Source organism: Rattus norvegicus, chromosome 3 (genome assembly GCF_036323735.1).
Source record: "Rattus norvegicus strain BN/NHsdMcwi chromosome 3, GRCr8, whole genome shotgun sequence".
NCBI classification, from domain to species: domain Eukaryota; kingdom Metazoa; phylum Chordata; class Mammalia; order Rodentia; family Muridae; genus Rattus; species Rattus norvegicus.
Window position 1 is genome coordinate 42,522,505 of NC_086021.1, and position 24,701 is coordinate 42,547,205.

The 24,701-nt window shown below is 51.2% G+C and overlaps 1 protein-coding gene across 6 annotated transcripts in view; it reads left to right on the forward strand.

The window, feature by feature from the left end:
* Window positions 1-840: 840 nt before the first annotated feature.
* The window catches only part of Lhx2 (LIM homeobox 2), a 30,302-nt gene continuing 6,441 nt past the window's right edge, over window positions 841-24,701 (forward strand). Inside the window, exons 1-4 of one of the 6 annotated variants that reach the window (XM_017591665.3) lie at window positions 841-1,392; window positions 14,837-15,039; window positions 15,944-16,371; window positions 21,404-21,609. In XM_017591665.3, coding sequence (XP_017447154.1) covers window positions 14,840-15,039; window positions 15,944-16,371; window positions 21,404-21,609 — 834 coding nt within the window. In that variant the 5' untranslated portion in view covers window positions 841-1,392; window positions 14,837-14,839. Of the gene's footprint in view, window positions 1,393-13,239; window positions 13,419-13,513; window positions 13,744-14,836; window positions 15,040-15,601; window positions 15,660-15,943; window positions 16,376-21,403; window positions 21,610-24,701 lie in introns of those variants that run through there. The other 5 variants (NM_001106571.1, XM_006234072.5, XM_008761742.4 and 2 more) reach the window with 5 other exon arrangements.

A 24,701-nucleotide genomic window follows, 5' to 3' on the forward strand; every position in this document is an offset into this window, starting at 1 on the left:
TCTGTTTGACTCTGAAGACTCCGTCTAGGAAGTACCTCTTGATGCTTAAAACCCAATCATGGGGCCTGGTAAAGAAAATCCAGCAGGTGACACAGCCTGGGATATCAGACCCAGCTCCGGACTGTGCCCAACCAAAACCTGGAATAGGCGTTAAGACACCACAGTCACGATTCAGGAGAGGCTTTGGAGACCCCAGAAGAAATCACCCTTGACACTCCCTGCTAAATTAGTCTCAGGGTGCCCTGGTCGCCAAGCAGCTGCCACAGTGGCTGCCGCATTTGCAAATGTGTGAGGTTCAGAAGGGGATCCAGAGCCACTGGCACACCTACTTCCAGACCCTGCTTCACAACCGTCCTTATTTATTAGCGTGTTTTAAAGATAATGAAACTGCAATGGGTTGGGGGGGCAGGGGTGACTTGTCCAAAGTCCCAGAGCAGGGAAAGGACTTGAGTTGGATTCTGGGGACCTCTGCTCCAAATAGGAATAAGAAAGAACAACCAATCTTTCCGAGCAGAGGGAAAAGGGGGTAGTGAGTGGCAGGGGACCGGCGGGGATTGGGGGGGGGGGGCATAGAAATGAAAGGGAGGGAGAAAATGGTGAAAATGAGTGAGGGGTAAGGGGTAAGAGAGGCAACCCCACCTTGGGAAAGAGGCGCAGCAAGGAAGAGCTAGAGACGCAGGGAGGGATCGCAGAGGACAGCAGACAAGAAGATCGACAGACACCGGGGATGGAGGGAGACAGAGGGAGGCGGGCCGAGCCAAACGGGGAGCGGAGCCGGCGAAGCCAGTGACGGGGCGGGAGCGGGGGCGGGGGTTGGGGGGGCGAAGAGCCCAGCGGGCGCGGGACGGCGGCGGGCGGGGCGCCCAGGCCAGGACGCTGCGGCGCGGTCGCCTCCTCCCGACGCTCCCGCCGGCCCGGCCGCCCCCTCCCGCGCCCGCAGCCTAATGACCGCGGCCGGCCGGAGCCCACTGGAGGCGGCCGTCTGCTGGCAGCTCGGGGCTCACGGGGACGGCGCGCCACAGTCAGGGTGGCAACTCCTGGGACTCCGCGGACCCTGATTGATTTGTCAGCTCAGGCGAGCCAGCAGCTACTCCGATCGCTGTGCTGCCCGGGCTCCCGGGCCGGCCCCTCAGGCTGGAGCGCCCTACTGGCCCCAGGAGGGAGCCCCTGGTCTCCCGACCCGCGCCCCGGCGCCCCTCCCCTGCCCCCTGCGGGCATCGCCAGGCCCCAGGGCTGCCCTCCGCCCCGTCCCCCCCTCAGGGCACCGTGCCAGCCCCTCCAGCGTTCACCCTGCTGCTGCCCCCCAGTCCCGCACCGCCGTCCCCTGCGCCCCGGCCCTGGCCCGGGGCCGCCCGCAGAGCCGGCCACACCCGCTGCCGAGGGCTCACCAAGGTAAGAGGCGCCGGGACTGGGAGGGCTGTGCGTAGGGCGCTGAACTGGGCCACCGTGGGCACCCGCAGGTCGTCACTGAAGCTGCGGCTGCCACCCAGCCCGGAACTTGCAAGGGCCCGTCAGGGATACGAGATGAATTGTGAATTGAGACCCTGGAAGGAACTGGGTGATAGTTACCAGTCTTCCAGCCCTGGGAGTGTAGGGTCTGGCTTTTGGGTACGGAGCTCTAGTGTCCGCCTCTTTTAAGGAATTTAATCCCTCTCTCAGTCTCTGAAGTCACCATTTCCTGGTATCTCTTTAGAGGAATCACCCCATTTCGTCTCCTTTTCCTAAACAAGAAATAGGTCTCTATTCCTCTTCCAAACAAGCCTATTTCTCCCAATTAAGAAGAGGTTGATTCCTTTCTCACTCAATTTACAAAGATTTTCTCTCTACCCACAATTTACAACCATCTCGTCTGTAGCAACCTCCCATTGAAGGCTTAGACGCGCTTTTCTGTTGCCCCTTTACCCCACTTAATTAGATGTGCAGTTCTTTAACTCAGGGCAGGAGACTGGTGTTTTTCTGGTGTGGAGGGAACTCAGAGATACTTTTCACTCAAAGCTGGGTACCATAAGTCCATCTCAACCAGAACAGCGACAGCTGCCCAGTCCCAGTCAGGTGCATGAGTATTTGTTTCCAAGGGGCAAGAAGGAAAGACCTTACCCTCAAACAAAGAATTAAGGCCAAGGGAGGCTGTTTTAGCATCTTCCATGGCAGAAGACTCTCAACCTCTGGACAGGGGGCCATATCTCGCTTCCCTCCTGCACCTCCTTAACTTTAAAGTACTTTAATGAACACACAGAGAGAAATCATTTGTTTTTCACTGCGTGGTGAGCAGTCTACAAAAAGAAATAGGAAAGGAGGGAGAAAGCCTTAACTCTGATCCCCGCAATTAGTTCCCTGGGATGAGGGGGGGGGCAACCCGGGAGCCTCAGTTCTTCAGACACAAAAGCATTTAGATCGCTTTAGACCGGTTAATCCTGAGTCTGGCTCGGGTCTCTTTTGTTTCCCAACTCCATTGTGGGTTTTGTGCAGTTTCTCTCTGTTCGAGTGATTGACTAGCCAATGGATGGTAATTATCCAAATGTCCCCTCTGTCCTTTGACTGACTTCTCTGTATTATGGGCAACTGTCATGCATTCTGTCATTCCATATCATATTACACGTATTATCATATGAAGTCCCCCTCCTTTAAAGGAGGGAGCCTTGGCCCAGATGCTGCTGCTTTTAGAAGGAAGGGCCCCGAATAATTTGTGCTGGGCACAATTTGCAATACAGAACAGGGGACTCCGGAGATGGGAGGTTCTGCAGGTAATTTTTTTTCTTGGCTGGGGGTAGGGGTGGTCTCTGGGGTTAAGGTTCTAAGGACTTGCGCTGGGAACTTGTAGTAGGTTTGCCAGATGTATTCTTTGGGTCAGATCCCTAGAGTGATTTGATGGGTCTGTGGGTTCCTTATGGAGAAACTTAGAACCAGTTTTTGAGCCCTGGATATAAGAAAATTCTACATAACTGGTTCCTTTTGGGGTAACTAGATCATAGTGGCACATGTACAGGAAACCACAGCCCTTGGGATTCTAAAATGCACATTGTACCTGTGGCCCTTTACAGGATAAGTCCTTGGACTCTTGTCCCAGTTTGCTGCCAAGCAGCTTGAGTACTGAGGAACCCACATGTATATATTTCAAACCACCACATACTAATGCTAAAGCTTTGAGAAGGGACCAGCTTTTCTTGCAATGCTTTTGCACAGTAAACTTAGTGCCCCTTGGTGCAATTGTGTGTGCCATCACTTAAGAGGAAGGCAGGATTTATAACAAGGAGGCTTTGCAGACAGAGACTCTGGGGTCCTCTGAATCTGTGGACAGAACTAAGCCTTTCTTCTGCTAAAATGTGAAAAAAGTGTTTTATTATTGCAATGGATATGAAGCACTGCCCAGATGTACAGCCTCCCAGTTAATTACCTTGTTCTTCATCAAATATATGAGCAATAAATTCTCCAGGAAGGAGGTGTGGTGTGGTGTGGTGTGGTGTGTGTGTGTGTGTGTGTGTGTGTGTGTGTGTGCTTCTCTCTCTCTCTCTCTGTGAGTGTGTGTGTGTTGTGTGTGTGTGTGTGTGTGTGTGTGTGTATCTGTGTGTAAATGGATGGATAGATGAATTTAGGAGCGAGAACAACTCACATTCTTTTTAAGACCACAGACAGACCATTTTATGGGAAGCTTGATATACTGCTGAAAGATGCTTTGAATTTTTCAATGATCAAATATACATGATCAAGCTGTGCATGTTAGGGTGGTGAGGTGTGCTAACGGTCAATGGCTATTGATCAGGCTGTTAAGTATTTCTGTTCAGTTTTAGAAATATAGATAGATCCCAGATGATTTAAAGAATTGGATAACTAAGATACTAGCATTTGGTTTCTTTGGCAAAGAGAAATGGCTAGTCAACTGAAAACATCGCTACCATTGCTTAACATTCCAACTGAAAAGAAAGGAAGGAAGGAAGAAAGACCTTGGAAAATGGGAATTTCATTAGACATGTTCAAAAATGAAGTAAAAATATTCCAAATATCTTATTTGTGGTCTGCCCAAAGCAATCACTTTACTTGACCCAGCCTTGTTCACAGGCTCAGAGTTTACATCTGTCTGCCTGTCCATCCATCCATCTGTCACACACACACACACACACACACACACACACACACACACACACACAATTTTGCAACCAGTTTTGACCCATGCTGATGCATGACTGAAGAGATGGAGAGAGAACCATTTCTTGGGGTTCCTCCACCCTTTGCTTAGGAACCAAGCTAACTAGCCACATGGCTTTCCCCGATTAACTAATTTCTTGTTAATCTAAAGATCTATTTAGAAAGGTGTGGATTGGGTGAAAGATAGAGATTTAAAGATAATCTCTAATTGGTCTGGAAAATTTAGTCCATGATACCTAGGAACACACCCCACTTCCTTCTTTTATACCCTCCTCTCCCGCTCCTTTTCCTGTCTTTCTATCATTTTTCCTTCTAGAAATTAAAAAGTGGACTTGAGAGAAAGGAGTTGCATTTTGTCAGACACCGGGGGGAGAAGGGAGTGAAAATGAACTTTAAAAATTTTACTGTTATATAGCAATCTTATTTATATAAATGAGCCAATTAGCTATTTTGTAAGAAACTCACATTCAGGGAAATCATCTCTCATGCAGATTGTGAAACTTAAGCATACAGACAGGATTGATAGTTGGAATTTATTTTTATACCTTAAAAAGACAGAGTGTAGATTTTTAGTTTTTTCCCCTATCTGTAGAACATTCTTTTCAGCTATGTGCACCTCACCAAAGGAGCTCAGACATCCCTATTGATAAATCCCCCCTTGAGATGGAACCAAAATTGGACTCTCTCTCTCTCTCTCTCTCTCTCTCTCTCTCTCTCTCTCTCTCCCTCCCTCCCTCCCTCTCTCTCTCTTTCTCTCTCAGAAAGAAAGAAAAAAGAAGAAGAAAAAAAAGGTTGATCCATCCTGAAACGGATGAATCAGCTCTGATTGGGTGGACATGCCCTTTCACCTCATTGTGTCTGACCTATCACTTAATTAATCTCTCCCAGATGCAGAGCTGTTGACAATGCCAACGATAAGCAGTATTTGGAACAAAGCAGGAAGCTTTTAAAAGAACAAGCCACAGTGAGGTTTGAGGCTCTTAAAGATGTGTAAATCATCAGCTTTGGAGAGCCGAGTTTGTTAGAACATAGCTGAATGTCAGAAATGGTCCCATGTTTGCTTGAAACTTCCTGTGCCTTTCTTAAGTCACTGATGTCTATGTAGATTCATTTTCTGCCTCTCTCTTCTCTGCTCCTGCCTCACTTTCTTCTGCCTGTCCCTCTGTCTGGATTCAGATTATCTATGGCTAGTTTCCTGAAAACTGTCCTTTGCTTCTTAGCCTTGTAATGGACTCTTCAGATCCTTTTTATACTGTTATGGCTAACAAGGTGGCCAGCCTCAGAGGCTTTGAATGACAAAATATTGACCGCATTGGCTAGTACCTACGAACGTTTGTGCTGGAGACACCTTGGTGACATGCAGAGGACATGCATTAATTAAACAACTTGCTAATTGCTGTTTAAGTTACTATATAGAGAAAATAAAATGGTTTATAAAAGATGACAATCTGAAGAATTCATAATTTTTTTTTCTGAAAAGATTGTTCAAAAACAGATCCCAGAAACTGATTTTACTTGTCATCAACTACTCAGCTTCAGTTAATGGTAATATATGGTCTGGGACCCTTAGCTGAGCCTCAGTGATGGAAGAGCTGTGTTGGGTCTGGTGCAGGTGGCACTGTTTAATAAGCAAGGGAAGAGTGGGTAATGCTTGCACAGAGAAGTAAATGCAAAATAGATCACTCTAATTATGGCTGCCCCCAGAAATGAATGCAAGCTGAACCGGTCAACTGATTGGGAAGTTTCAAACAGATCCAATTGTCCACTGCCTTCCCTCCTCCTCCTCTTCTCCCTCCCCTCCTCCTCCTTTCCCTCCTCTCTCCTTCTCCTCTTCCTCTTCTCCTTCCTTTTTTCCTTGTTCACTTTTGAGGGCTGACACAGTGGTTTGAAAGTCAACTTGGAAACGCTTGTATGACTACAAACAGGCACAAATTAAAAACCCGTGTCTGCCAACCTATCAATGTCTGCCTTAACTGTCTGAGACCCCTTTATTGAAGGGTCAACTTCAGTGACAGTACAGGATCATCTGAACACCTCTTCCGGCCAGAGACACCCACGAGCTCACTGAAAACTAGTTTTCATATTTCACGGCAGAGTAACAGAGATTTGTTTTTGTTTTGTTTTGTTTGAATCTCTTTATGCTTGAAAAAATGAGTCTATAGGAAATCAAAGTGTGAATACTTAAGCAAACAGAATTTCCCATATACCTGCAAGGGCTTTAATGATTTCCATTCATGCAAAGATAATCAAGGGGACATTAGTTGTTTTAATTAATGGGAGAATAAAAACGTTGGGGGAGGGGGAGCCTAGGGGCTGGGCTTTAGCTGAAGCATCTGTGGGAAATGACTCATTTCTCACCTAAGGAGACAATGGCAGCTTCCCTGGACAGCAATAAAGATTTGCTAATCAGACCTAGGGAAAAGTTGGGCTGGTCTTTTGCTAAGAGTTCTGGATGAGATAGTAGTCATGTTGACATCTTTCTCTCCCAAACTCACTATTCTGGTTGGAAGGTTGGAAAACCTTCCAAAACCTGAACCCACACCAAAGAGAGGAAGTTTCTGGACTCCCAAGGAAGGTACAATTTAAGTTGAAGTCTAGTATGATCTGGGATGGTAAAATCATGTCAAGGTTGGAGAGCACAAACCAGGATCCCTTGGTTAGGATAACAGAAAGGATAGGGTTGAATGGGGTGCTAGGTGTGGGATGACTTGTAAGCAGTAGTAGTGTTGGAAAATGGTACAGTCTTTTAGCCTTTGGTGGAGGATCCCTGGAGAAACCAAACTCAGAATCTTGAGGCAAAACCTCTTTCTGTTCTGTGGAAGTGGTTACCAAACCCACCTTCAGGCTAGTGAACCATAGCTGGGCACCCCAATTTATTAATGCTGGTGTATGTGAAACTCATAAAAGATTTATTAGAGAAACTTGCATTCAGAATGGAGTTTAGGGTGTCTTGCATTCTGAGAGGGATGGTGGAGATGCCTTCCAATAAAGAAAGACGGGTGGGAAAATTTCCCAGTATCAAGTGCATGCAACTAGAAGAGATGTCAGCCACCTGGTGGTTCTTCTACTTCCTCTCCCATCACCACATCCCTACTTCCTCCTACAGAATCTTCCTGATTCTCATTTAACTAAGTAACTAAGGTTCCCTATGTGGGAAAATTTTATTGCTCTCTTTAATCTGAAAGACTGAGAGCAGGAGCTAGCAAAATGTCCTTTTTAGGACTGACTGTTATTCTGGACTAAGTTAAAAAGAACTGACCCTCTGGATACAAGATGTCCTCATAGCACATGAAATGCAAGGCCTCTTGTTGTAATATCCACTTTCCTTTTCATTCCAGGGCAGCGTGTATCTTTTTGTGGAAATTAGCTGGAGGAAGGAGGAGAATGCAATTAGCTATTGTGTATTTTGTTGCAATTGTTCTTTAAGAATAATTTGATCTGACAGATTTATATTGTTGGCAATGTTATTTGAGGAGGGCCCAGATACAAACTTTCCACACCCTAGTCAATAATGGTAAATTGTTTTTGCTGAAGGTGAATAATCTCTGACCTAGAATTCGTATTTCTTTTACCAATTCCCTGTAATAAAATTGAACATTTTGTCACCACTTTGAAAAACACTGCCAAACACCTTAAAACACATGTCACATGCCAGCAGCCCCTCATTTCCCTCCTCCGGGAGTTTCTACATCTGGAACCATAATCACAGATAAAAACCTTGACAAAATTGCATCTGAGCACATTCCTCTCCACAGCCCTTACTTTCTCATAACATTTAATACAATATTAATACCTGCTACTACCGAAAGGCAGGAGGGAGGCAAGGGCTGCCAACCTTCACATTTCCCGATGCATCGTGTTCAAACCTGAAATTCACACTTCGTGTTTCATTTTAAGTTCAGTGCATTTAACAGGGCCCTAGAGAGAGAGCGCGCATGAGCCCTGGTTAGTTCCCCAACCTTCTCAGCTGACGCCCAGGGAGGCTTTTTCTCCCCCCAGAATTGTTCAGATCGCTGCAGGGAGAAGAGGAGGAGGAATTGGGCTCCTGTTTGCCTGCCATGGGCCAAGCTACTTCTCTGTTCTAGTGTCACAGACATGGTGCTCCTCTTGGAAATAATGAAGGTCCCACAGACTTATATTGTGTCGATACTGGTGATCAAGCAGATCTCTGTAAGGTTGTGACCAAAACAATGTACAGATTTCATAGTGAAAGAGCACATTTGCTGCTGCAGACAACCTCTCTCATCAATATAAAACAGCCTTCTCTAGCCGAACAAGGCCCGCAAGCCTGGGGGTGGAAGACAGTCCTCATTGAAGATGATGGGCTCCTCCACAGCCTCTCTGACCCTCACCCCACCTTCTCCTGGTCCTGCCTCCTCCCCACATACCTTTGCCTAGTGGGGGAAAAAATCATTTCATTTTTCTGCTCTATAAGAGAGAAACAGGTTAGAGAGACAGCAAAAGTGCAAGAATCATTCCCCAATGGGGTCTCCTGGGGGCATGAGGGGTAACCTGGAGACGGATTTTCAGATGCTGGTGGCTTTGTTCAGTTGATGCTCTCAAAACAGATCAGGTCTCTTCCCACTTAAAATGTAAGCATCCAGGTTTCTGAAATGAGTAACCAGCATCAATAACAGGAGAGAGAGAGAGAGAGAGAGAGAGAGAGAGAGAGAGAGAGAGAGAGAGAGAGAGAGATGAACGGTACCAGCAAGCACAGAGAAGTTAATGCTTTATACAGGAGACAGGGGCAATAGTGGCGGGCCACTGGTTCTGTGACCGAAGCCAACAGCTTTAGGAAAACAGTCCTTTCCGTTGTGAGGCCGGGAAGAAATGTTGGCAGAGTCTGTTTCTCCCCCACAGTTGTTATTCAGAGAGGTTTCCGGAACCCTAAACCCCAGCTTCATCCTCAGAGCTTGAGGCAATCCTTCAGTAGCACCAAGCGGGGAGCCCCAGGCAGGAGAGTCTGGGGCCAAAGGGTGGGGCGGTTCCCCTACGCAGAGCCCTTCCAGGGTGGCTCCCCAGTCCGAGGTTTGTTCTTTCCCTCCGGGGAGACTCCAAAGGCTGTAGAAATCTGGGCGCCCGCTAGCTCGCTTGTCAAAAAGCAAACTGTCTTCACATACTCCAAGAGTAACATCCCTGCCTAGGAAGAGGAAGGAAAGAGGCAAAATAAATAAAACCAGTTAATGTTGTAGTTAACTTGCAAATCAAGTAAATCTGTTGGTGCCGTATTTGAGAAATAAACCACGAGAGCGTCACAGCAAACACACACTTCTGAACGTCTTCATTTTGATTTAATGGTATATCAGCGTCAACTATCGCTTCCTCTGCTGGTACACTCGGCCTGATGCCGCGGGAGGAGGGTGCCCATGTTTATCACCGAGTGAGATGACTAATTACACCTTGTCAATCACCGGCTATGAAGACATAAAACCAGCGCGCACAATGAAATAGTTGCCTGCAGCGTCAATTAGTTGGCGATTCCGAGGGTATTTGCGTGGCCCGGCTTTGGCCGCTCTAATAACGGGACAGAGCGCCGGGAACAGCGCGCAGATCAATCACCCTGGTTCCGCTGCGTCCGGCGCCCTCCTCCCCCTCTCCCCTCCTCCAGCCTGGCCTCACTTTTTCCTTGGACTGGGAGCTTCCTCCCTCCGCGGCCCCGGCCGGGTGGCGCCGCCAGCCCGGGGAGCCTCGGGAAGTTTGCGCGCCGCATCTCCGCAGCCGGCAGCCGGGAGCCCCGCAGCCTTCGGGGAGCGCCAGGGCTGGTGGCCCTTTTGTTGGAGAAGGCGTGGAGGAGCGCTTTTGTTCTGAGTTAGTCACGGTGGCCGGCTGGAGGCTGCTACCTCATTATGCGGCGGGTCTGCTAGTCTGCGGGGAAGCAGATGGTGGGGAGGTAGGCAGTGGCGACAGTGACCAGACCTGAATCCCGTTCACCTGTCACCTTCCACAAAACGCAGGGTACCGGGAACTAAGGGTTCTCTACCCGTGACAGGGAGAGGGTCGAGGGCATTTGTGAATCTTTCATTACCTGTCCAAGCCTGATACCCCCACCCCCACCCCATCCCTTGCCTTTCTCTGCGGCTCTTCGCACAGTGTAAGTGTCACTCACGTGTCAGGATCTGTGTTTACAGCCTGTTCCTCGCCTTGCCTAGTCTCCCAGGACAGGGCAAAGCGGTTGCACGACGTCCCCCAGTGATTAACAAACTTGGCGGCCTCTGAACCCAGGGCCCGGGTGCCCAGATGCCTCCCCGCGGCGGGAGATGCGCTTGAGCCTCCAATAGACGCTATTGCGTCCTAGCCAGATGCGAGGAATAAATAGAGAAGTGCCCCGGGTGGGAATCCCAACAGCCGGAGAGTTGAGGCCAAGGATGGATGGGGACTGCCGGTCAGAAAGGTGGGTACTGAATGGTGTACATCTCTTTATGGCTATAATTCCCTATCCTCTGGGCAGCTTTTAACCAGAACCATCAAGTATCCCCTCCCCAGCTCTGAAGGCAGTCCCTTGGGTCCGGCCAGCACCGAAGGCAACACCCCAGGCTTTCTACAAAGTTTCTTGCCCCTTGAACAACCTCCAGATCAACACTGGTGACTCTCAGATTCAAATTTCATTTCCTACTTTCTTTGAGAAAAAAAAATCTGTCCCAGATACCCCAGGATAAGGTGCTAACATATTCCTAGAGTTGACCGTGGGCCAGTGTCTGTGTAGGCGCTGAAGGACTGTCTGTGTGATTGCACATGCATGTTCCCATCTTTAGATTGATGGTCGTTCCCCAAAGTTAGGGCGTCTTTGCACATGCAGTGTGCACGCACACGTGTAACTTGAAGAGTTTTTGCAAATACACCTGATAGGACAGGAGATTAAGTAGGCTCATCTTAGCCTTAGGAGTGTTAGTTCTGGGTGTTCAGATGCCTCCTTGGGTATGATGTCCACCTGTATACCCCCTGCACTGTTGGACTGGTTATGGTTTTGTCAACAAAACTAAAATTCGGCTGTTTGTATTTATGCCAAAAGAGATGAATTTTCACACACGGATAGGAGCTTAGGCACCACAAGTGTAACACACTTGTGTGCAAAAGTTATGTGCACTATGTAAAAAGGTGTGACTTTATGCTGCCTCAACCGTGTGTCCTGTGAGATAAACTACAGAGGTCCTGGTCCTGGCTTCCCTTTGATTGTGCCAGGCAAGCAAACTGACATTTCAGACTACATTTCTACCCCCTATCACATGGAAAGAAAGCAACTTGCAAGATGAACCCAGAAAAGGAGTTTCAGTAACTGACTTGCCCTTTCCTTTTTTACCCAAAATCGCTTTTCTTTTCCTTCCCGAATGCCTCCCTATTTCACCAGACACCTAGTCATTGCCCTGGGTTCAACCAAGAGACTCAGGGCTTGCAGTTGGAATTTGCTGGGCAGACCATGTTATTGTTAGTTCTGGTGCAACCAGGTGGCTGGGTGGATTCAGACTGGGAGAGAGTGAGTGCTGGTGGGATGGAGTAGCCCATAGGAAGAGAATAGGCCTGTGGTCTTTAAGAACTGCCAAGTATATCCCGGTGTGAGAAGGTTTGAATAGGAAAAGAAAAAGATGGAGCGATTAAGAAATTCTCTGAGTGCCTACTATGTTTTATACATTGTCCATTCATTTCTTTCTTTCACCCAAACACCCAAAAGGAGGGGACCTTCTTGCTTCCCATTGAGAAAGTCAAACGTTGTAAAGGAGGTTGAGTCACTCTCTCAGGATCACACTGCACGGACGTGGCAGAGCTATGGACTCCTTGTTTCTTTTTCTGAGTTCCTAAAGACATGTCTTCAGACTGCAGAGCTTTTGGGAAATCCAGGAGCAATATGCCTGGCAGTACAGTCCCTAGCTCGCTTGGAACGAGGATATGCTCACTGGCCCCTTTACCCGTGGGAGTTACTGCTCTCGTGGCACTTGCGCCTGGTTCCCGGGAGGGCTGCGCCGCTGCCGGCAGCGCGGAAAGAGTAGCGCCCTAGACCGGAGCCTAGCTAGGCGGGAAGCAGCCGAAGGCTCTTGAAACTGTACTCCGGGTCGGTCTTCTCTGCCCCTCCCCACCCCCAGGTTCCAGAGGCCAAGTGGGAGAGTGGAGATCTCCCCAAGCATCCTTTGGCAGCGCTTTCTTAGGATAGAGACTCCAGGAAAGGTTTAATTTTCCTTCCTGAAGAAACACAGGAAACTGTTCGCATCTTAGAAACTCCAAACCCGCGCTCTCCCTTCTCCCTCCCTTGCGTCTCCTCCTCCAGCCTCGCCCACCAGCTCCCACCACCTCCTCTCTCCGCTCCTCTCCTCCTCTAGCCTCTCCCCTCCCTCTGGGTCTCCCGCCTTCCCGGAGCACGCGCTGCCAAGGCCTGGGGCGCCGGGCGGCCAATGGCACGGCGGCAGGACGTGATGTCAGGCGCGGCTGTAGAAAAGGCGCGGAGGCTTGCGCTGGCGCGGACTGCGGAGCCGAGGCTGAGCTCGGCGCGCGCTTGGGTAGTGTTGCGCGCGGCTGGGCCCGCGGCCGGCGGCTCCTCCTCCCACACTGCTCCTCCTCCTTTTTCTCCTCCTCCACCTCCTCCGCCGCCGCCTCCTCCTCTTCCTCCTCCTCCTCTTCAATTCTCCTGGTGGCTCGGCTCAGCTCGCAGGCTTCGCGGAGACCCCTACTCCAGTTCGCCTTTGGTTGGGAACACACCCCGGGGGGAAGAGACGTCCAGGCATCTGGGCCGCCGCGGGCACCTAGCCGTTCCTGGGTGAACCCCGACTGCAGCCACCGCTGCCTGGGGCAGAGTTTGCGCCCCTGGTTTGCGCCCTGGGCGCCAGAGCCCAGCGAGCGATGCCTGCGGCGTGAAAGCACCCACAGCGGGCGCCGACCTCTGCCCTGGTCTCCCGCCCCCACCTCACCCCCTGCCCTTGTGACCCTGGCTTCGGCGCCGCCGCCCAGGCGCCCCGCGATGTAGCTGCCCCCACGCCTCGGCGGGAGGCGTCCTGGCCCGCGGGCGCCCGGGGCCCGGAGCCCGGCCTGGGGGCGCAGCCGAGCTCGGGCGGGGCCGGGGCCGGGGCCGCGGTGGCGATGCACTGGGCGGGTTAAAGCCGGGAACGCCAGGCAGCTGAGGCGGGGGGCAAGCCCTTCCTCCGGGCAGCCGCGTCCCGGGTCCCGCCGCGATGCTGTTCCACAGTCTGTCGGGCCCCGAGGTGCACGGGGTCATCGACGAGATGGACCGCAGGGCCAAGAGCGAGGCTCCGGCCATCAGCTCCGCCATCGACCGCGGCGACACGGAGACGGTAGGCGCGCGACTGTGGAGTTGGGGCTGAGAGCTGGGACCTGGCGGGGCCAGCCAGCGCCTCTGTTCCCCGAACTTTAGGTAGAGTCCTCCGAGACGCACGGGACCAAGGCTGAGGGATCCTCGGACAGGGTGCGAGGCCCCGGGCGCCAGACTCAGGGGAAACCCGGTTGCTAGAGCGGAGGAGGGAGTCAAGGTTGAAACCCAGATCTGGACCGCGAGGGTGGAGGAGAACGTTGTTCTAGAAGTGGAAGCGCGAGGCCACTCTCTTCTCTCTGCTCCTGGCGCTCCAGTCCACAGTCCTGACTCTCCACCACTACTAGGCTGTAGGTGCTGGCGCCAACGCCTCGGGGGAAAAGGGAGGACCGGTGGAAGCTCTAGCCGGTTTGATTCGCTTTCAGTCTTCTGGCAGTCTGGGATTCTGTCCTTAGCTCAGTTTCAGGGCCCTGCGACATCTGGGCCAGCACTTTCCGTTGATCGTGACCCGTGTTCCTAACTGGCTAGATTTGGCCAGGCAATGGTTCAGAGTTCAGGCTCCGGCCTGGCTTCTGCGCTGAAGGAGACTCCATTAGGTTCTCTGTACCTGGCTCTGCCGTCCCGGCCCCAAATAGCCTCCCCCGGGGCCAGACTAGCAGACGCTGCCTAAGCAGCGGCTGCAGTGACCTTTAGAGACCGAGGAGGTGGGAAGTCTGGCCTGAGTTTATCCCTTCTAGAGCCACAGCTCGGTGACCTCCGGGTTTCCCTTGAGCCCTTCGTCCTGGATAAACCTCCGCTGTTCAGTTTGGTTTGGAAAAAAAAATTCACATTGGGCCTGTCTTGCACCCTCCTGGTAGGACGCTCTATATCCCACTTAACCCTCTCTCAAGACCCAAGCGGGGACCCAGAAGTTACTGGACCTTCCCCGGGCTGAACCTGTAGTCTAAGGATCAAGAGGATACTGAGGCTTGGGGCCAGGAACCCTGCTGTCTCTCTGAAGAGGAGAATGTGTGCAGCAAGACTTTTAATACTCACCTTACTTTACCCCCTTAGTTCTTTTCTGAGGCCCAGCACTTTTAATAAACACTTTGAGGAATTCCCTTGGATAGCTTGTGGGGAGAGCCTCCTCTGTCCCAATACTTAAACGCTGCGGGAACATTCCTGGGGCAAGGGCATGGGGGCAGGAACAGGAAGACCTAAGGCCTGAGAACAACTTAGAACTGTAAAGTGGTGCTGCTGCGGCTGGGCTCGGTGGTTGCCTGGATCTGAGTGGTGCAGCTTGGGCCTGTTAGACCGAGGAAATGGGCTGCCTAGATAGACCGTCCTCTAGGCGGATTTCAAAGATAGCCCGGGCCAGGGAAGGAGCTCAGGGCGAGTTTTCTCGGTGGGAGCACAGCTGTAGGCTGTCCCTTATGGCGGCGTTCTGTCTTTCTCCTTTTGCAGACCATGCCGTCCATCAGCAGTGACCGGGCAGCGTTGTGTGCGGGCTGTGGGGGCAAGATCTCTGACCGCTACTATTTGCTGGCAGTAGACAAACAATGGCACATGCGTTGCCTCAAGTGCTGTGAATGCAAGCTCAACCTGGAGTCGGAACTCACCTGCTTCAGCAAGGATGGCAGCATCTACTGCAAAGAAGACTACTACAGGTAGATCCTACCCAGACCCTGCTGGCCTTCAGGGGCCACACCTTCCACCTCCTTTGCTTTTACTCCCAGCACAGGTTGCCCTACCCAAGACCCTTCTTCTCCAAGCCAGCACCCACCAACATTTGGTGACAACTTTCTAAATTAGCAATATGGGGCCCCTTTGGAAAGAACCCTGAAAGTACGGGAACAGAGAAGCCAACGTTACCCTCCTTTCTGAGTTTAGGGTGCTTAAAGGGTCAGCTTGGGTGGGTGGGTGGGTGGGGTCTTCACACTACTTTTCTTTTTGAAGTTTCTTGACTCAACCAGTGGAGACGAAAATAAGACACCCCGAAACTCTGGTTGATGTGAGACTGAACTGGAGGGAGAGCTAGGATAGCTCAGCAGTTCTGGGTCTTTGGGGGTGAAGTGGGGAGTGAGGCTGGTAGTAAGAGTTGGCCAGAGTTAAAGAGTCAAGGTCTTCTTCCCTCCCCAACTTTAGAGCTAGGGTCTATTTATGGATTCTCTCTGTGTGTCTCTGTCTCTATTTCTCTCTTTCCCCATCTCTGTTTCTTCCAAATTACAGCGGTGTGTAGGATTCCCAGGTGCTGGTCTGGAGGGAAGGGGCAAAGGTTGAGGAAGGGGTAAGTGAGGGAGTTTCTCCCCATTCTAAGTAAAGTCTTTCTTAAGACTTGCTCAGATTCTGAATAAAGTAGACTCTCCTGTGGGTGCGAAGATAGCTAAGGGAAACTATTTCAAGCAGGACCAGGCCTGGGTTAAATTCTAGTTCCCTCTTCACTAACCCTCTAACTGGAGTCCAGGCTTTCTATCCTGAGGAGGGGACCCCACCCACCCCCCAGTGACAGCAGCAGCACCTGGAGGAGGAGTATAGGGATATGGGGGGATACCCAACCATTTGTCCCCACAGCCCCTCCCTCCATGGTCCCCACAGGCGGTTCTCTGTGCAGCGCTGCGCCCGCTGCCACCTGGGCATCTCGGCCTCAGAGATGGTGATGCGTGCTCGGGACTTGGTTTATCACCTCAACTGCTTCACATGCACCACGTGTAACAAGATGCTGACGACCGGCGACCACTTCGGCATGAAGGACAGCCTGGTCTATTGCCGCTTGCACTTCGAGGCACTGCTGCAAGGCGAATACCCGGCACACTTTAACCATGCCGACGTGGCAGCGGCGGCAGCGGCAGCCGCAGCAGCTAAGAGTGCAGGATTGGGCTCAGCTGGGGCTAACCCGCTGGGTCTTCCCTACTACAACGGCGTGGGCACTGTGCAGAAGGGGAGGCCGAGAAAGCGCAAAAGTCCAGGACCCGGGGCAGATCTGGCAGCCTACAACGCCGGTGAGTGCAAGATCGTCTGAAGCCTTGGCGGCGGTGCCGGGAAGATTTCAGTGTGCTTGGTGTGCAGTGGGTACTCTGGCCCCTGTCCCTAGGCACCAGTTAGAAAGGACTTTAGCACTGCGCTTCCAGTCTGCGCTCCTTCGGTTGAAGCGTTAGGTGAGAATGCATTAGTTCATTGGTGACCCAGGTGCAGGAACTTGTCACTGAGAAATTGTATTTCGGAGACGCCTTTGGTTTGCCTCACCCGCTTTGCTGTGCAGAAAGTGCGGGGTGGCGGGGAGAAAGAAAGGCGGCGCCGACCCCAAACAGGCTCCGAGTGGCGGTGTGGCCGAGGGTAGGAAGACCAACAGCTCTAGGCAGTGAAGGTCCCAAGAGAAAAGGCTGGCAGTGGCCGAGAGCACCATTGGGTTTGGCTTGCAGCCCGGTTATATGGAATGTCCCCAGGGCGGCAGGCTTGGAGCTGCAAGGGCTATGGGTCCTTCTGTCCAGCCGGATCTTCCAGGTCTCTTTCTTTCCCCTCCTAGCAAGCAGCCCTCACCAAAGAGACTGGAACTGGCAGGTCCTCACAGTGGGCTGTGAGGGGCTCAATTCGCATTTCTTTGTCATCCGGGGCTTTCCAAGCGTACTCCCGCACCATCCTGTCTCTGAACAGTTGCGGAGGTTCTGAGGCCCAACATCTGCCCGAAGTCTGCAGGGCCAGGAAAGGTTTAGGACTCGCCTGGCGTTCGAACTAGTTTTATTTGCAGTCATTTCCCCCTCTTAAGTTTGTAACAACAAACCCGATGCTTATTTTTTTTTCTTTCTCCTTTTCCCCTAGTCTAAATCACAAGATATGGGGGGGGGGTTGCAAAACCAAAACAAACCAAGGCTGCGGGGTGGGGGGAGAAATTAGGGTCATTAGGATTTTAAATAGTCTGAACTCTTTAAGGAGGGAAATGTGGGCTAGTGGAGTAGGTCTTTTTTTTTTTTTTTTTTTCGGTCCAACGAAATTGCTGGATAGAGGATCCTGGGACCTATTAGGGAGGGGGAAAATGCAACCCCTGATTGGATAAAGTGTTAAAGTAGTGGTTGGTTCGGCGATTTAAAATTTGTCGAAAGTACTACTAAAATAACGTTCTTTAGAGCTCACATCCTCATCACTCACTAGCCTTAAAATAGAGTAGATCCGGTTCAGGCCCGTTTCTCCCCAAACCACGTGGCCTCTATTTATCAGGTGGGTCAGCTTCCCTAAGAAAGGGGGGAGGTATGCTCCGGGGTATCTGGTGTTTGGGGAGTTGTCTGATGTTTTCTTGGACGCACCAGTTTGGCGCCTGGTTTGTTACTGTGCAAAAGGAGAGTGAGAGGTTTCAAGATTTATTTTTGCATTTTGTTGATCAGTCTCGTCCTTCTCAGGAGGCGGCAGAAAGATGTGGCTGGTAGCTGAGTTACAGAAAGGCCCCCTCTGCTACCTCATTTTTCTCTTTGGCCCCCACACTCTTTCAATCCCGTCCTTTCTGTTCTTTTCTTTCCACTTCTGTGTTTCTCGATTTGTCTGCTACTATTGCGCGCGTGGGTCTCGGCCTTACCCGGCCTGGACTCTTAGTCCTGGGAGGAACAGCGCTCAGGCCCACAGGCAGTGGCTGAGCGGCTCAGTTATTCGGGGCTCCCGGGACAAAGTTACTTGCCGGGCCTAGACCGACTTCCCTAGATCTTTTCTTTCGCCTCCTTCTTGGTCTCCCGGCGGGCGCCGGCGGAAGAGAAATGGCTACAATGTGGGCCTTGGAGTTGCTGGGGTTGGAACGTGGGACCCAGATAGTGAGAGTGAGGCTGTGGGCTGTGTGTGCGGGCAAGTGCTCTTGGAAGGATAACGCGTTCTTCGGATTGCGAGGACACCAGTTTGCTTGTGTAAGCGCCCGGTACCTAGGGGCCAGACACAGGGACACTTTGCAAACCGGCGCCCGAGGTTAGGGGGCTGTCCTACCGAGGGAAGGGGCATAGCGGAGGAGGGGGTTCCCTGGGCCTGGGGTTCCTGGAAGGGTGACCCAGGCCTCAGGTCGTAGGGTCGGAAAGTTCTTCCGGGGCGGGAGCTGTGGCCGCCCGCCTCCCACGGACCCTCTCTGGTCTTGGCGTGCTGCCCTCGCCCCAGAGGCAGGCCACAAATCTCCCCAAAACTGGAGCGGGGCTTCAGGTCGGGTTGGGGCTCACGATCGGTGGTCGGAGCCCGCTAGGGGCCCTGGACGTGCACTTTGCGGCGCTGTTTGAGCGCCACAGCCACGGGAGTCTGGGGCAGATCGGTTGACCAGCTCGGCCTCCCTGAGCCCCAGCTTTGTGTGTGTGTGTGTGTGTGTGTGTGTGTGTGTGTGTGTGTGTGTGTGCCTGGCGGCGTAATTACTGATTTGATTCCAATCCATTATTTAGACAATTGAACCTACAGTCTCGTCTTTAGTAAAATGAGGCGAAGTCAGATTTGATTACAGGTTCAGTCCCAGCGACAAGAGCTCGAAACCCGATGGGTTAATAACAGATCACGAGTAAATTATTCATGATTTTACGAGCTCTTTAGCTCCATTGAATCGGCCTAATTGAGAGGAAAAAGGGGGGGGGGGAGAAAGCCCTGGTCCTCCCCCCCTTCTCTCAGTCCCTCGCTCCTCCCCAGACCTGATCTTGGGGAATCCCCACACGGCCCCGGGCTTTAGGGGCGCGAGTGAGGGGGGTCTGGATATCGGTGCCTCTTCCGCCGTCCTGGCTCCTCCAGGTCCAGCGCCAGCTCTAGCTCCAACTCCGGCCTTCATGCTGACCGGGGGCCTTGGCCGTCCACCTAGGGCTCCCAGACTCCTCTCTCCTGGCTCGACTTCTTAGCCAATAGCCGTTTGGAAAAGTCTTCTCCATAGGGTCCTTGTCTTCTTGAGCCCGGGGATTAGTTCTGTCACGCGGACTCCACACCACATATCCCCCTTATTTCGGAGACTCTGCATTCAGCGCTCTCTTTCTCCCCCACCCCTCCACTTCCCCTCTCCCGGCTTTCCCGTTCTCCCAGTTGCCACAGCTTCTAGTTCCCTACTCTTTTCCCTTGGCTCTGTCCATCTTCCCCCTCCCCAGCCCCCATTCTCTAGCTTTATACCTCTGTCAGCTCTTCCACCACCACCACCCCCCTCCGTCCCACCTTCCCCCATAGTAGGCCGCTCTCAGGGCACCTCCCTTGGGCCAACAGGGCGCCAGGGTCCCCACGGAGCTCATTAACAGCAGTGAGGCCCAGGTGGGGGCTGGGCAGAGGGATGAGCCCAGAGATTCCCCCTGGGGGAGGCCTGCCCCAACCCGGCAGAACTGGGGGCTGGGAGGAAGAGGAGGGTCCATTCCCTTGTGGTTTAGTGCTGCTGGCTAACAGGAGTCATGTTCTGATCCCCTTTAAATTCTTCACGCTGGATGTTCTGGATGGGAACGCTGGTTGAAGGAGGGGTTATCTGTATGCTTGGGTACACGTGGATACAAGCCCTGATGTAAGGTCGTTCCTAATTTACAGCTCACGCTTTGAAGTAGGATCCATCAAGGCAGTGGCATTTGGGTAAGGGTAAAGGGGTCCCCCGAGAGGGCTTTCTAAGTAGTGTTGTCGGGATAACCACTTAATTCTGAATTTTGGGCAAAATTTTACAAGTGTCCTAAGAAGCATATAAATGTTAGATAAAATTTTAGTTTCCTTTGGGTCCCTGCAATCTTTGAGACCTATGATGGTTGACGGTTAAAAAAGAATTATCTGTTGTTTATCAGAAATTCAAATCTAACTGGGCACCGATTGCATTTATTTGCTAATTTTGGCACCCCTATTCTAGGCATGGACTATGTTGAAAGATACCTTTCCAGTTCTGTAAAGTGTGGTGACTTGGGATGAAACGAGGGCTTTCTGAGGGATCCTCAATGCCCTCATCAGCTGAGCAGTTATTGACACCCAAATTTTCTAACCCCTTCCCAACCAAGAATCCCCCACAGACCCTAGTAAAACCCCTCGGGATGGGGATGGGCTCCCTAAAGAGTCAGGCTTTCTCGACTTCCCTGGAGGCGGTGCAGCAGGAAAAGGAGAGGGGGGTCAGCCTTTACCAGTGTGTGAGAGTGGCTTCCTTTCCTTGGTTTTAGTTTTTTCCTGCCTCTAAAATAGGAAGAGTAGCGGTGGGACAGAGACGCATATAAAGCCAGAGCCTAAGTTGCCATCTTTCTCCAACTTCTTTCCCTCCCAGTCTACCTACAGCTCTCTCCGAAGGATGGAGAAGCTTCTAACAGCTTCCCTGAACAAACCCAGGGAGCGGCTCACAGGGCAGTGCTGCGGAAGACAAAGCTACATCATATAGTTCCCAGCTGTAGACCTGGCGCTGGGGGCCCTGGAGCCCACGGGGTCCTTCGGGGAGGGAGTGTTGATGAAAGTGGGATGAAATCGAGGCTGTCAGTAACTTCTGGATGCTGGTGCCATTCACTGCTAAGGGGAGATGGAGACTGCAGGGTTTTCCTTGGCAAGTAACTTGGGAAACAAAAGAGTGCAGGACCACGGATGGCAGGCTCACACCACTGTCAGGGCCTGGCTTGCTGCCTTCCCTTTGTGTCTCAACATCTGTAAAAAAAAGAAAAAAAAAAGAGTTGCTTTAACTGTCCAGCAGCTCTATGCTTGCAAAGAAAGCCTTTTAGGGGCTGGCAAGCTAGCTCAGTGGGTCAAGGGACTTGCCGCTAAGTTTGTAGACCTGAGTTCAATCTTCAGAACCCCTTTCCCCAACCACACACAAAATACCCGGAACCAAAAAGTCTCCACTGCTGCTCTTCAAACGACATGATGGCTTCTGGGGGTTTCGTTTTGTTTTCCAAAGGTTGACTCCACTATTTCCTAGGCAGGTCCCATTTTCAGAGAGCTTCGTTTTCTCCTTATCTAAAATGGGGATATTATTCCCATTTCAGCATTGTTTGTGCACACAACCGGGTTCCCGGACTAGATGTGTTTGTCAGTGGGCGGTGTGGACTTGGCGACCAGGCAGAGTCAGGAAATTCACCTGCTGCTTCTGCGTCCCTTTCCCAGCGCTGAGCTGTAACGAGAACGACGCGGAACACCTGGATCGCGACCAGCCCTACCCTAGCAGCCAAAAGACAAAGCGCATGCGCACCTCCTTCAAGCACCACCAGCTTCGGACAATGAAGTCTTACTTTGCCATTAACCACAATCCCGATGCCAAGGACTTGAAGCAGCTCGCGCAAAAGACCGGCCTCACCAAGAGAGTCCTCCAGGTCAGCTGGGCCAGGGTGGGGGCATCTGCAGCTGCCAAGGCCTGAGGCAGAATCTCACACGGACCAGGACTTTTGGAAGAACTTTCTGCCTGTCTGCCTCTGCCTTCTTTCTCTCCCTTTGTAGTTTGTCTTAGGATGTCAGCCTTTTTGCCTGCCATCACATATTCCCAGTTTCCGTCCTCATTTTTTCCTCTTTGTGTGGTCCTCTGTCTTCATACTTGATTTTTTTTTCCCTCCTGGTGGTAAACCATTTTTAGTTATCATCTATTACTCAAATGACTCTCCAACATGCTCATGTTTTAAGAGGCTCTAGTATTTCAGATGAATCCAGAACCCTCCTGCTTTGTCCCCACCCAAGGGACTTTTAGTGCCTTAAGTTTAGTGCCTCTCTGTCCATTTGCCCCCACATCATTCTTCCTTTTCTTGGATTTTCTTCTGATAGCTCTAACTTATCTCCTGGGTTGTTATTCGTTCGTTCGTTCGTTCGTTCGTTTTATGTTGTCTGCCTCCCAGACTTTATAGGGAACAAGAGTTGGAGATGCTGTGGTGTTCTAGACAGGATCTGGAACTTTCATGGGAATCCCACGCTCCCAAAGATGTTGAAAACTCTAGTCTGCAACCCCAATGTGTGGCACCATGTTGGAACAACAAATTTCAAACTTTCTGCTTTTCTGATACTCATTCATAGCACTTAACAAACCTCTTATGCCCCCTGAGCTTAGTTTACAATATGTGAAATGCACCAAGAGTCACCCAGCCATGCCACCGATGGGAGGTGCTGCTGTGTTGACACAGGTGACAACAGAATTACCTCATGCTTTATGCTTGGTGGATGCTAGTTAAAAAATAGCATTAAGTTAGTTTGTTATGTGATTAACTGGGATGAACAGTCCTGGTTGTGAGACCTCAGTTTCCCCATCATACAAGTCAGAGCCACCCCCCACCCCCAATAGAAGTTTAACCAAAACCGAAAAACAAAAGAAAATTTGAGAGACTATGCAACCTGACTTGTGTCACAGCAAGGACAGGTCCTGGATATTGAAAGCTGAGCAAGTGACAAATCAGAAGCCTCTCTTAAGAAAGTTTCAGTGACTGTCAGAAAGCAAAACAAAACTTAATGGGGTATCGGTGGTGGTGGGATGTGACTGACTTTGGTGGGAGTGAGGGTACAGACCCCAGTGGTTGAGGCACCTGGGTGGGCACCTGGGAAGTCTCTGGGCATCCCTTCAGTCGCTGGTGATGAATCAAGGGAGGTAAGGGAGGTCCAGGGGCATGCTGCTGCTTCTCTGAGTCTGCCCTTTGGTCTGCGCTAGGTAGCCTTGGGTTCTGGCCTGGACTCTGAGGGCCACACTGCTGGAGTCAGTGTTCACATTACTCTGGCCAGTTCTCTTAGACTCTTCCTTTCTTGAGGCTAGGTCCCCATCCCTCCTTGGAGACCTCCTGCTGTGCACCTCTTTTTTTTTTCCCCTCCCCCATCTCAAAGCTCTCTCATTTAGTTCCGGGATAGCCTGGACTGAGGACTTAATACTTTTCTCTGGTTAGTAGCTTCTCTCTCTTTCTAGATGCCTTGTGGGATGCTGGGAAGTGGGGGGAGATCTGGAGTTCAGAAAAAAAACCCGGGACTCACAAATGACCCCGAGGTTTATTTCACCAGCCGTATGTCTTGGACAAATCAGTTACCTTCTCTGAGTCATAGCTTTCTCATTTGTAAAAAGGTCACCAATGAGGGCACATCTCTCTCCCAGCTGTCTAGATTACACTCACAGTTCAGTCTTAATAGTCATGATACAGAAGAGTCTACCCCTGCTTCTTTGGAGGCAGGAGATAGGGTTCCCTGGCTTAGGAACACATAGGATTTCCAATTTAGCTCTCTCTTGTTCTTTTATCCCTTGGAGCTATGCTCCAGGGCACTTGGACAGATGAATTGGTCCTGGCTTGGAAGAAACTCATCTGTTGGTTAGAGATGACTACAAGCAATCAGTTTCTCCTTGGGGTAATTAGTTTGGGATGATGGTGGAATGGACCAGGCACTCTATGTCAAGGGTTAGACTCCCCTCCCTACAGTGCAGATGAGTACATGAAGCCCCAAATGATTTCTGCCTGCCCCAAGCCACACTTTGCTGGCCACTGCCCGACCAATGGGCAGAGTACCCTCTCTGAGCCAACCCAGGCTGAGTTCTCAAGAGTATAAGCATTGCTTGGGGCCTGTAGCTTGGGGTAGGGTTTCTTTTCCTTCCACACCTCTCTCCATCTCCTACATGAATCATTTTTCTTCTCTAAGAGCCTGACTGGTCATGACTGCAAAGCGTCTTTCTGGCCATGTAGCTACCTCGGACCTTACTCTTTTCCTGCCTACTTTACAGTTGAGAAGATTTAGATTTGTTTTTGTTTTCCAGGACAGGGTCTCTATGGGTAGCCCTGGTTGTCTTGAAATTTGCTGTGTAGACCATGCTGGTCTCAAACTCTCAGAGATCCCCCTGCCTCTGCCTCCCAGGCACTGGGACCAAAGGCATATACCGCTACCGCCTGGCAGCTGAGAAGGTTTTTAAGCCTGTGGTTACAGAACCAGGAAAGGTCAGAGCAGGGCTTGCTCCTCATCACCCTGACTTTCAATGGGACATCTTGGGGACCTAGGCTGGAAGTGATTCGGAGTAAGACAACTGTTGATATGGCTTTGGAAGGTGATGGACTGGTTCAAATACCCCCCCCCCCCCCGTTACCTGCCCTGAGGTTTGGTGCTCCTCTCTGACCCTAATACTCTACCCGTGAAATTTGAAGGAAACTAACTTACATGTGGAGGAAGCTGATGACTCCGATGCCTGCTTGCACGCAGTAGGTATCTACTAAGCATTTCTCAAAAGGGCTGGCTCGCCCATACCTGTCCTCCCAGCGGCTGGGAAGCTGAGGCAGAAAGACCTCAAGTTTAAAGCCAGACTAGGTAGGATGCATAGTAAGAACCTGGTGGTGGTGGGGAGAACGATAGTGCTTAATTAGCATATACACAGCCCTGGGTAGATCACTAGCACCACAAACAATCAAAACTATGTTACAAAATAAAATCAGATAAAATGATTCCGGAATCAGTTCACCAG